Genomic DNA, 13493 nt, shown 5'->3' with positions numbered 1-13493 from the left:
GCAGTCGACAGGTAAGGATCAAAACCACACCTTCCGAGTTTAATAGAACCAGGTCAAAGTCAGAGAATTCAAGGCCACCATGACCATCGAGCTGTACGTTGATCTGAGATCCCAGCCATGCCGTGCTGTGGTCATCTTTCTCAAGCTGACGGGTATTCCACATGAGCTTAAATACATCGACATCTTTGCGGGTATGCTTTTTCGTTGTGATTGGTTTATTATGAATGAGTGGCTATGAATACTACGGAGCCCCGAAAGGGACATGAACAAATTATCAAAAGAATATATACTTCACGTCCCGGAAGGAACATAAACAAAAAGGGAGATTTGATTTTTAATTTTTTTTTCTCTAATTTTATAGTTTTTTTTAATTCAATTTTTTTTTTGGAATTTAATTTTTTTTTCTTCGAACTTTTAAGTTATTTTTTTCTTCAAATTTTAAAGTTTAATTTTTTTGCGAATTTTTAAAGTTGTTTTTTCTAATCTTATTGTGAAATTAAGATATTGTTAATCATATATATTGATTGGTTTTCTATTTCTTGTATTTTGTATGGTACAATTAACATAACAAGTTGTATAATTTAATTAAGAATCAATAGTGATGTCTTCGCCTTATCCATTGAGAAAATAACCACACAAATGGACAGTCATGTATAAAAATCTTGTTAGATATATCAACCTCAATTGAGGTTGATTACGCAGATCATGAGTAAAGCTGATTAAATACCATCTAGATAAAGGAAAAATCGTAGGGCAAATGGTCCCATTAATCCCTCAACATGTTAGTATACTCCAGTAAATAGCCCTCTTTCAAGTAGATACTTGAAAATGTAAATCCAATAGTCCAAACTATTTTTTTCCTCAAGAAACTCCACCAACTTTCTATTCTCTGATTGGCAGTACTAGCACCTGCCAGATACACTCTTTCAGTCTGCATGCTGCGAAGCACTTCTTGAAGCACCTGAATGTAACGATAGCCTACAAGGACAAGAAATGGGCGTCCTTCACTCTCCTTCAAAGCTTCCCGAAATTATCATGCAATAATTGGATGATATACATTAGGCCATATTATTTTACGTTTTACAAATCCATCGTTACAACCGCTGATGCACAGTCCACATGGTTGCAATTTGTCATAGCCGTCTAGAGGCTGTTCACACCGGCAGAGATAGCGCGGTCTAGCGCGCGCTAGACCGCGCTATCTCTGCGGTGTGGAAGGTACAACGTCGTTTCGGTCCGCCCAACAGCGAGCCACGGCGAGCCAACACTGGAGCACCTCTTGGGGGTGGTCCACGAGGGATAGCGCGGTCTAGCGCGCGCTAGACCGCGCTATATCTACCGGTGTGAACCCGAGCTACGATAGCACGCCGGATTTCATCGTTCTACACGCGGGGAATTTTATACTCATTCTATTTTGGTGCGATCTGAATCTGAATCGGTACAATAGGCCATTTTCGTAATGTAACCAAATTTAATGCATAAGTGTTTGTGAGGTGCCTCAATACAAATTATTTCATTCACCTGATAGGAACAATAGTATTTCAATAGTCAGAATGCAACTGCATATATTAAGTGTTGCTATATAGGTAGGTCAAGCCATAATGCTTGTCCAACCTGACAACAACTAATGTATGCAGTTTGGATTCTGTCTATTGAAATACTATTATTCTTATCAGGTGAATGAAATAATTTGTATTGAGGCACTTTACAAAGACGTATGCATTAAATTTGGTTACATTACGAAAATGGCCTATTCAGAACGTCACGCGTCATGACAACAGGACCTCTCAAAAAACTTGGGTGCAGTTAGACCGCGCTATCTCACTGCGGTGTGGATCCGGCGAATGCCAATGGGCGGACCGTGGGTCGCGCTACGATTGCGCGATCCATGGTCCGCCCACGGTCCCCCCTTGCGGTGTGAACACGCCCTATGAGGCTGTTCATACCGCAATGAGATAGCGCGGTCTATCGTAGCACCCCCTTTTTTTCTAGCGCGCGCTAGCCCGCGCTATCTCTCGTGGACCACCCCCAAGAGGTGCTCCAGTGTTGGCTCGCCGTGGCTCGCTGTTGGGCGGACCGAAACGACGTTGTACCTTCCAAACCGCGGAGATAGCGCGGTCTGGCGCGCGCTATCTCTGCCGGTGTGAACAGCCTCTATGTGACAAACGAAGTTGGGTCCTTATATATGCATGTTTTCTTTGTCGTCTGCCTTTCCTCATTTAAACTCCTTCAGGATCAAGTTCTTCAAAATTAATCTAAGCGAGTCTTGGAGCCGTTCCTAGAAACCGTCATAAGTCTAACTTCTTGACTATGCCATTGAAACGCGTGTTAATTCTATAACACAGGTTTCAATGGGAAAGTCAAGACGTTAGACTTATGACGGTTGCTAGGAACGGGCCCCCGGATTCCATTGTATTTGCACTTGGCGTGCATCATTCGGTAGCCATGAAGTTGTCTGGGTCCTTCTAACTGGTTCAAAATGAATTTGAAGACATCAAGTAGATTGCAAAAATGTCTGCGTTTCAGATTTAAACGCTTCAACGTTTTAGATGCCTTTGGCTTATCACGTTAATTCTACCTTTTTTGGGAGATGCTCCCCCCCCCCCCTGGCGCTCAAGGAGGGTTGGGGTTGGGGGGTGCAATCTGTTTAATTTTTCGAAGACTAAACAAAAATGTGCTCACTACCCAAGCAGCATGTAATCACGGACCCAACACAAACCCTTTATATACCATTTTAATGTATATGGTGCCTCATAAAATACAAACAATTTGTATATGGTGATTGTATATGATGATTGTTTTAACTGACTGCTAAGAAAGCATGTATATGCTTATAGGTTAACAACCAGGGGATCGTGTACCGATACCATTGTTGAAGGTTGATGAAATTACTGCGTAATGTTTGTATGAAATGTTACTTATTATATTCCTTCTACTGTACTAACCCTCTAACATGCAATCAATCCTCACAATTTTTCAAACCACAACGATATTTTTTGCTTTCTTTGTAGGCGTCACTGGTCAACACCCTCTAACAGTAAATTCTCCCAACCAATTTTTGAATTTTCCCAACCTTTTTCCAAAGAAAACAAGACGTAAAACAGACTTTAAAAAAAAAATCTGTCAACACTTACATGTTTGGAATGGTATATTCATATTCATAGCCAATTCATTGCTTTGTGACGATTTACATTCAAATCAAATTAAATAAAATAATAATAATAAAGTTGAGAGATCAGATCAGTTTTTCCAGATTGTAATCATTAATAATGGTCTGTTTTCACTTAAACTTTCATATTATCTGTATTGTATATCTAGCATTGAAGTCACTACCCTATCAGAATTTCCTCTCATTTGAACAATGTTACCAAGTCTCCGAAAGGACTAAATAATGAGAGTCAATGCCTTCCTAAAGGGCACGAGCGTATTTACTGGGTTTTGAAGTATCAACCCGGGACCCTCTTGTTTACGAGACCACTACCCCAACACTTTTATACAAATAATTATATTTCAATATTCGAAATACAAATTGCATACATTGCTTATTGACAGGTAGGACAAACATTGTGGCCCACCCTACCTAACAACACGTTATATACTGTATGTATATTTAGCGTTCTTACTATGAAAATGCAATTATTTCATTACATGTGAACAATATATTTGTATTTAGGCACTTCACAAAGACACATGCATTATATTTAGTTACATTAGAAAATGGTCTATTGAATTAACTTATTTTACCTTGTATAAATTTGAACACCAATGCAATTCCAATGCCTCATCAAATTTTATGTAGAAGACGTTATAGAGCATTTATATTTGCCCAGCATATGATAGTTCATAGAGTTAGGAGCTTGTAATGATTCTCTTGAACCACTTCTTGTCTTTCCGCGTACATCTGGTCTTTCCACCAGTTGATGAAAACAGTAGCGCTTTAGGTTTACCCACAAATAAACAAATACTTGTCTATGACATCGATTAGAAAGCCATGACACCCCTCCTATTCTCCTGTTTTCAGACCTGGGCCCTGTCTTATAACGAGTTGCGATTGATCCAAATCAATCGCAAGTCATCTAATCAGTCGCAAGTTTACAGTCACTTATGTCTGATGTACATAATTGCAGTGATATCAAATACAAATAAGTTGCGATTAATAACAACTCTTTATGTGACGGGGCGCTGGTGTTAATTGCCTTGGTAATTATTCTCATATGGTGATTGTTTGAATATTATTCAGGTTATTCAATTATTCGTAACAGGGGAAATAATTTATAACGAGCCACTTAATTAACAAAGATTGGAGGTGCTTTAAACTATGTAATTTCATTACGAAAATGACTTATTAATTGCAAACAAATATGGTTTCATTGGCCTACCAGGTATCGTGCAATATGCCAACGAAAAAAATGACCGATTACTAAATGCAAACAAACATAGTTCCATCTGCGTACATGGTATCGTGCAAAATGCCAACTCATCGTGTCAACAATTAAATGCGTTAGCAACGACCCCCTTCCCCTACAGTAGTCCGCATACAATTGAATCAAAGATTTAGGTGGTCGATGTGTACAGGATCAATATTGTGATGCAATGTGTATACGAATGGAATTGAAAAGGAATTGCTTAGTCATGCAATTGTGGCAGTTTCGAGCTACATGAATCATAGAAAGTTCAACAGGCATATACAGGATGATACATTATGAACACTTATACTCCAAAAAACATTCCTTGTTATATTTTTATTTTCTTGAAAAGTTAGGCCTATATCATTGAAAATAATGTTTATGCTTTTCAACTTCATCAAGGTCTAATAAACTAAGGGCTCCGGGTTTCTTTGCGAAGAAAACAAAAATTAGGAGACAAAAAGGAATCGCCCGTGCAAAAACATTCCAGATGAGTTTTGTTCCTCTTTTTAATAACGGGGAATAGCAGTTTTATAGCACAATCCTAAGTGTTAATCGATGTTGATGAAGATGTGTACTTGTGGGAAAATTGGGACTCAAGTTTGTTTTCTCCTATTCATTTTGCTCACCCCCCCTTTCCTTCATGACGATTGCTGATCACTTACATGCCCAAGTCACACCGCCAATACACTCCGGGCTAACTGTTTTTTTTTCTCTGGTATCGGTCTGTTGGATGTTACCAAGGTGGATTGCTTTGGTAGTCACTATACTCTCTTTTCTTCTTTTCTTCTTAAACATCAATAAATAAAATCAATAACAAATTGAAGTTAAATACTCCCGAAAATATCTATGAGACGGTAAACTGTACACAGGTGCTTTCCTCCTATATTTCAGGGTCGGTCACATGTCAAGAATTTGAAAAGAGTTTGATTAAAATAAATTGGTCTAAGTTTAGAAAATATGTGGGTTCCGAGAAATTAATGCTTAATATTCATTCTCATACATCGACTAGCATACGTTTTACAAAGACACAATTTAGATCGTTATCATCGATTGTCCTATAATCGTTGGTTTGTATAACCATCCAAACTCCTTTTTCCCCTTTGTCCTCCTAATCTACTTCTGCTTAGGCAGACATATTGCTTAGTCATTGGCAATCTCAATAAAACTAAAACATTATCCTTTCACCCTTCTAAGTAAGAAGTTTGAAGATCATTTTTTTGTTTCAAACCTGTCTGTGATGGGTCGGTAAGGACATGATCGGATTCTCTGTTCAGTGTCACTTAGACCGTCTTATCAACTAACCAGCAATAGAACCCACTCGTTTCGTGTAAGCTCTTTTTCAAACACTGTCACTGTGCCTAAACGCCTATTGTGATTCTTGTAAAAGTTCCTTTGCATAACATCTTTGAGACAGGGGTGGAAAGATACTCATCCTGGAATAGGGGAAGCGGGGAGTGCTTTCAGATGTTATTCATTTTATGACTAGTAAACCCAATATTCTGTCCAGAAAAAGTCTGATTGTTGTTGATATTTCTGTTTCTATCATGTATTAGTGTTGTTATTATTACTATCATTATTATTAGTAGGAAAAGTAGTAGTATTTTTTGTTATTGTTGTTGTTATTATTATTATTATTATTATTATTGTTGTTGTTATTATCGTATTATTGTTGTTATTGGTTTTATCCTTCTTCTTATCATCATTATCATTATCTCCAGCATCGTCATTGATTTATTTTGCGTCACCTTTTTCGATAAAGTCCGGTGGACTTTTTTTTTTATTGAGACACCCTTCAGTACCTCGATGTCATGGCTCAGTTCAGAGTTGGCATGCAATAAAGGGGAAATATACTCTGCCACAGGTGTTATCCTCCACCCGATCGAATAAGCCTAATCCTAAATCCCCTATTGTGTCTTAAACAGTCCAACACATGATACCAATGACAAGGAGGAATATATATTTTAATGTAAACGTGTTTACTTGTATTTTAAAGCGAGCACAAGAAACCCTAAAACGGGAACAATTTCCATCTCCAAACGGTTCCAGGGCTGAATGGAATGATCCTAATCTTATGGATTATAGGTCGTTAATCCCCTATTGTGCCGTTAAGAATCCTTTTGGGTAACATAATTATGTCAATGCCAAGGTGTTTATTTTCATTTTTAAGGCGAGCACAAGAAGCCAGAGTTCGCGGACAAGTTCCCACTCCAAACACTTCCAGGACTGAAAGATGGCGATTTCTACCTCGGTGAAATGTAAGAATTGTTTCTTATTTGCTTTTCCCTGTCATGCGTGTGTTTCATATGTGACAAAACAAGAGTACTGTATCATGACGATTGGAGGAGTATTGCAGAATAACAAGCGCTATAGGCCTACCACCATCATTTTAAATGTATTATATAAACATAACAATTATAACTCTTTCACCTCGCACCGGGAGTAATGGTAGAAATAAGAGAAAGAGTATTACTCCTAGTTGTAGTAGTGGAAGTATTAATGGCGTATTAGTAGAAGTAATGGAGGTAGTAGTACTAGTTATGGTAGTGGTGGTAGTAGTAGTAGTAATATCAATAGTAGTAGTGGAAGTATTAATAGCGTAGTAGTAGAAGAATTGGAGGTAGTAGTACTAGGAGTGTTAGTGGTGGTGGTGGTGGTGGTGGTAGTAGTATTAGTAGTAGTAGTAGTATTAGTAGTAGTAGTAGTAGTAGTAGTAGTAGTAGTAGTAGTAGTAGTAGTAATAGCAGTATAGTAGTATGATCAGTAATGGGCGTTTTAATGTGAGGTATATACAACCAGCAGGACCAATTCCAATTACCAACACGTTAAGTCCATATTAAAATAAGAATATTCTTAAAGGGATAGATGAGTACTTGATTCAAATCGCAAATGTCTTCAAAGTGCATGGTTATTGCTTTTACTCATATTTATGATATTTCTAGAGCCCTTTTATGACCTAAAATTGCAATGAAAGTAAATTTAGACCCCAACATATGTGAAAGTTAGCCAATACGATCGTACCAACTCAGCACCACTTAAAAAAATATGGTGACCGTTAAGTAACAAATTAATTATCAATAATAATAAAAAAGGACCGCCTGGTTTTCTGCGTATTTTAACCAACAGGAAAAAAGCCAACACTGGCATTGGCTTGAATAAAACGTAAAAGGCGCTGTTTCGTTTTTGTCAGCGGCTGGTTCAAATTATCGAATATTTGTGGGGCACCACAAATATTAGAAATTGTTATCTTTGTGGATATTTTAGCCGTCTCTGAACCGACTTTGATCGAACGAAGATGATGTTGTCGTTTATATTGTATGTTCTTCAAATCTGACACTCAGTTTTTCATTTTTACACAAAATAATTATTATTATGTGTGGTGCCCTCTGCAACAAAAATCAATTATCCCTTTTATGATATTGTATGACCTTTTCAGTGATATATCCCATAGATTTGTTTGACTACACGTTCGCAGAGTCGCTATATTCCGTTCTTTGTTTCGTTTTTTGACTTCTAATTCTTTTGCAGATTTGCCACATTTCGTTCTTAGTTTCGTGTTTTGAATATTTGTTTGCATAGTCGCTGAAGTTTGTTTTATACTTGTTTTGGCTATCCTTTTCGCATGGTGGCCTTTTCCATTCTTTAATTGTGTTGGCTATTCTTTTCGCAGGGTGGCTATATTCCATTACCTGATCAATAAGCATGCCGACATGATTGAGGATCATTGGTACCCTAAGGACATGAAGTCCCGTGCACGTGTGGATGAGTACATCGCCTTTCATCATACAGGCACTAGGGGCAAGTGTATGGCACTCTTCGTGGCTGAGGTATGTACATCAAAACTATGTTGTGAAATGTGAAGTCTTTGGCAAGTCAAATGGCCAATAGTTCATTGCCGATTTATCGCCGGGAAAGAGGTTTTTTTTCGAGCGAAAGCTCTGCATATCGACTGGTGAATTTACTTTTTTGCGATAAACATTTGTTTTTATCGAATTATTGGGCATTTGAACTTTCATAACAGTCCTCATAGTGATGTTTTTTCTACTATGCCATCTTGTATTCCCTTTTATTCCACTACCCTTGTCTCCTTCCATACCTCCTCCCTCTGTCTCTCTGTCTTTCTTTCTCTTTTTATGTCTCTCTGTCTTCTTTTCGGTCCCTCTTTATCTATTTGTGCCTTCCCTTTTTCCTGTGTCTCTCTCTTCTCATTCTTCATGCTGAATATACTATGCAACTCAAGGTAATCTTCTCAAACAATGCGAGACGATAATACGAACTTCTCGGTGGTATAAGTACCAAGTTCGTCTATTTATACGGCTAACATTTGTTTTCCGTTTCCAGCAAAATCCCTTTTTTCAATCAACGTTTAAAAGCAATTGCTTTATCATTACTTCGCCCCGCCTCCTTTGCCTTCATTTCCCATATACGATGTTAATGAATGGAGATAATGAGGGATATCTTTTTCTTCTTTAAAACGTTTTTAACGAAAGAGTTTTGACACACTATAGAAATACAGCATATTAACCCCCCAAAACTGTAATGTTCTTTCCTTGATTTTCAGGTATTTGCTCCTGTTCCGGATCAGGACAAAATCAAGACTGAGGCAGAGAATCTCAAGCAAGGTTTGGACAAGATCGAGAAGTGTTTCCTGAAAAATAAATACTTCCTCTGTGGCAAGCAGATATCTATCGGTGATATCATGGCTGTTTGTGAGGTAATGTTTACTTATGTAAAGTATAGGCCTTTTTAGGGGTGTCGTAGTCCAGTAAAAACGTCACCAGATTATGAATCACCAAGTTTCCGGTTCGAATACCGCCGCAGCACTAACGTCCTTTGAAAAGACGAAAATGTACATTTGATACTCGCTACTCTCTTCTCAGGTGTAATATATGGGTACATTGTGTCTTTATTAGGGCAGTTATGCGAAAAGCCAGGTTATAAGCAGTGGTATGTAGGCGCCTTGAGCATACCATGGGATGCATATGCCCGCCATAATTATTATTGTTATTATCATTATTATTATTATTATTATTATTATTATTATTATTATTATTATTATTATTATTATTATTATTATTATTATTATTATTATTATTATTATTATTATTATTATCATCATTATTGGCGTTATCAACATCATCAAGTTCGCCAGTTTTGGGGAGGGGGAGGGGGGGGGGGGGGGGGGCTGAAATGACCTGACCAATCAATTTTCAACCTCTAATCTGTATTATAATAATTTTGTCATGAAAAAATACTAGATCTGAATTTGTAATTAAAATAAAGCACCTCATTGGTAGCGGTTGCCTAAATATGAGGGGATGGGTGCCTAGTGTGCCTAGTGCGTTTGAAATGGTTTATTTCAAGTATTCGGCCCCCCACACTCTCCCGCCCTCCTCGTACGCCTGTAATAACAGACCTGTCAGAAACCCACCTTTGGCATAGGATTCATAATCGTGTTTTTGTTTTGGTATTTGTAATTTGTCATATAACATCTTCTTCTTTTCTTCTTTTGTTTGAACTATTTTTACAGCTCGCGCAGTTCACCGTCCAAAATCGGGACATCTTTAAAGACAACCTCCAGATGAAGGGGTACATGAATAGAGTGAAGGCGTGTCTCCAGCCAGCTTTCGATGAGGTCAATGTTAAGTTATGTGATTGGAGAGATTCGCTCGCGAAGTAGACCTTCCGGAGATTGAGGTCATGTCACGTTCTGCTTCTGAAAACAAATCCTCATTACGTACTGCCACCATTAAAGATTCTATGTCCCTTTTGCAGCCAACATCAAATTATGTAGAACTTTGCAGGAATTATGGATATGTCATGTCCTATCTGTTTAATTTAAACATTAGCAGTTTCCTAGTATTCAAATTATGCAAGGAAACCTGTTTACCTTCTAGACTTCGCTGCCAGACACTATTGAGTGACTGACTGACATCTTTTTTTCTTTGGTAATAAAATAGCTAAAATGAGCTGTAACAGGTACATAAGCATTTTGTCTACATCAATAACCCATTATTTATAAAGGCCAAAATTAAACTGATTGAATCTTTGTGCAGCACAACACATACGACCATTCGGTAAAAGGGTCTGAAAATCAGACTATTACTTAGATGATTGCAATCACTTAAGTCGATTCGACAACTAATGGTCCTTATTTTTCCACAAAAACCATTGGAATTGAACCTTTTGGCTCAGTCAGTAGAGTGTCCGCCTCACAACCGGGAGGTCGTGGGTTCGAACCCCTGCCGCGTCATACCAAAAGACGTTAAAAGACGGGAGTTGCTGCTACCTTGTTTGGCGTTTAACAACAAGGAATAAAGCAACGTCGATTTGGCGCTGCTCAAAGCTGCCGGGCTCACGATCAATTGGGCAAAAAGAATTTCCAATTTCTGTTTAACTTAATAAAATTTAGAGTGGACTTTAAAAGATTATTATTATTATTATTATTATTTTCATTTGTTTGGCCTGCAAATGGGACATAGAACCTTCAAGACCCGTTTCATTTTTATAAATGGCGAAGTTCCAAAGCTAAGCCCACCGTAAAGGCTCATTCAGATATGACACGGGATTTTTTAAGTGTAGAAGAATGGCAACTACGCGCAACAAAAGACTTGCGCGTATCCATTGAACTATGTGTTATAACATGCAGAAATGTGACGCGTAATGCAATTTACGGCATCGTATAAATAAAACAAAAATCCGCGGTTTTGTCGTTTCATATCTGAAGGGGTCAAACAGCGTATTTTTAATAAAATTAAAGTGCTATGACTGGATTGTGATGGAAAATGGTCAGATCTGGGATATTCATATACTACTTTGTGTATTTCCAGTAAATTTATTTTTATAATGGCATTATATTTATTCAGTCTCTTCCCATCTTCACTCAACCAATGTAATCTTAATTTCTTGGAGGTTCTTCTTTTCATTTTGTATTTCCAGTGTAAAATACATGTAAAACAAAATAAAAATGAAATAAACTTGACTTGCATGATAACAAATAATATCGATAAACAAAGTAGGTTGTTACAATTTGAAATTGGCATCATTTCGATTGCGCTATTACCTATACTCGTTCGTTCGTTCGTTCGTGTCTCCTTAGATCAATATTAATGTACAGTTCCTAAATAAAATACAATTGAATTACCTGCACTAACAAAGCCTGTGAAGGAAAATAGCGCATGGGCCAATAATTCGACTTGATGGATCCTGCTGACGCATCAAATGACAGATCGTGTGCAGACATGTGTTATCCAGTAGACAATCAGACATCTCCAAATTTCACTTGAATTTCGCAGACAATCTTAAGTTTATATTGTAAATCCTTATTCTTTTAATCAATAAAGTCTATAATTGAAGGAAAACAGTTGCATATTACTTAATTATTATCATGTCTATTAATGTATTCCCCATGTGTTGAACGCTATTTGCCTAAAGCTTTGGAAGGAGAATAGCCGATTGCATCTAGCGTGCCACTTCGAGACTTGCTTGCCCCAGTGTATTTGGCTGACTAGAGTCACAATTGCATCCGGTTCACTTTATGTCTGTTATTAGGCCTTGGATCGAGCTGAGGCAAAATATTTTGTTCCCTTTCCATCTAAAGAAAGGCATAGGCCTTTGTATTATTTGTATTAAATATCAGCCAACATTTTTTGTTGAAGTAATAGGTAGGCAAGCTTGGAGAATATTGGCAGCTAGAGACTCGGTGAGAAAGTAAACAAAAGGGACATGGACTGTGGTATGGAAAGCGAGAGAGACTTAGAATGGAGAACTTGTGATTTTTCAAGACAGCAAGAGAGAGAGAGAGAGAGAGATTGAGAGAAATGAGAAATAGACAGCGAGAGAGTGATGAATATCGAATGGGAAATAATAGAGAGAGAGAGAGAGAGAGAGAGAGAGAGAGTGAGACAGAGAGAAGTGGCGTGAGAATATTAGTTTGAAATGCACGTACAATATAACGAAAGCATATAATGAGTGTCTCTATACGACGCTTATAATACAGTGCGTCCATGAAAAAAACGAAACCGAGAATTATCGATGTTTTATCATAACTTAGTCAAATTTATAATTAATAAATGACACATATTTGTAAAGTTTAGATCCTCAATCAATTTAAAGAGAGGAAACTAAAAAGTAATTTGGCGGACGGTATCTGAATTTAAACTACGTTGTTACGGCGTTAAACTACGTCGTTACGACAAAATGACAAACTATATGATTATAAAGATTCAATTTCCTTTGTATCAGTTTCTAGTTAAACATCAACGAGTCAACACGAATACTTTCGATATGGCCAACCGTTAAGCTTGTTCACTATGTGATAGGAACTATAGTCGCAAGTTCGACACGAAGAGGTACGAAATTTACATCCTGATATGAAAGATCATGGATACTAGACTAAAGTTTCCAAAGCTGGTGAAGAAGCTAGTGAAGATGCTTTCTCCGAACCACCCTCTAAAAAGCAAAGAGTTGTAGAATCTAGCGATTTTTCGAGCCTTATTTGTAATCGTTCAAGCTGGCATCGTTTCAAGGCATCTTCATAATTATTATAACTTTTCCCTAAAATGATTTTACAAACCCTTTTCTGAATTCTTTCTAAATTATGTATGTGCTCTAAGGTAAGACCTCCATTAAGAACAGGTGCACAATACTCTAAAACAGGACGAATGTATCCAACATATATTTGAACTAAGTCAGGAATTGGTAATTTATATTGCTTAACCATTCTAAACATGTATAGTTTTCTATTGCACTTTTTTAAAACTTCATTTATGTGAGTGTCCCATTTCAAATTTCGCTGGATGTAGACTAGTAGTAAACAGTAATAAAACCATAATTTGTATAGATTTTTACATATGACAATTGTGAATCACCAATACTAAAGGTCTCAGGTATAAATGGATTTTTCATACATGTAATTCTCATTCCAGTACATTTTTAGGGTTAGGTTTCATGTGATTACCTTCTGTCCATTCTAATAAATTATCTAATACATGTTGTAATATTGATTGTTTCTGTAAAGTTGGATCTTCAAGTAGAGTAAGATCATCAACATGTTTAAATTATAACAACGATTGATCTTGGCAAGCA

General features: G+C 37.2%; 1 protein-coding gene across 1 annotated transcript; it reads left to right on the top strand.

Moving 5' to 3' along the window:
• The first annotated feature begins 2 nt into the window (after positions 1–2).
• LOC115918827 (glutathione S-transferase theta-1-like) lies at positions 3–11767 on the top strand. The gene is made up of 5 exons (XM_030991986.1): positions 3–191; positions 6577–6664; positions 8077–8233; positions 8968–9120; positions 9937–11767. Exons 1-5 carry the CDS (start codon positions 80–82, stop codon positions 10084–10086), a joined length of 660 nt encoding a protein of 219 aa, XP_030847846.1. The 5' UTR covers positions 3–79; the 3' UTR covers positions 10087–11767.
• Positions 11768–13493: the final 1726 nt, after the last annotated feature.

Source organism: Strongylocentrotus purpuratus, unplaced genomic scaffold, assembly GCF_000002235.5.
Source record: "Strongylocentrotus purpuratus isolate Spur 01 unplaced genomic scaffold, Spur_5.0 spur5_scaffold_2, whole genome shotgun sequence".
Classification (NCBI taxonomy): Eukaryota; Metazoa; Echinodermata; class Echinoidea; order Camarodonta; family Strongylocentrotidae; genus Strongylocentrotus; species Strongylocentrotus purpuratus.
The sequence above is the reverse complement of the archived record's forward strand: the minus strand, read 5'-3'. Positions and strand labels throughout refer to the sequence as shown.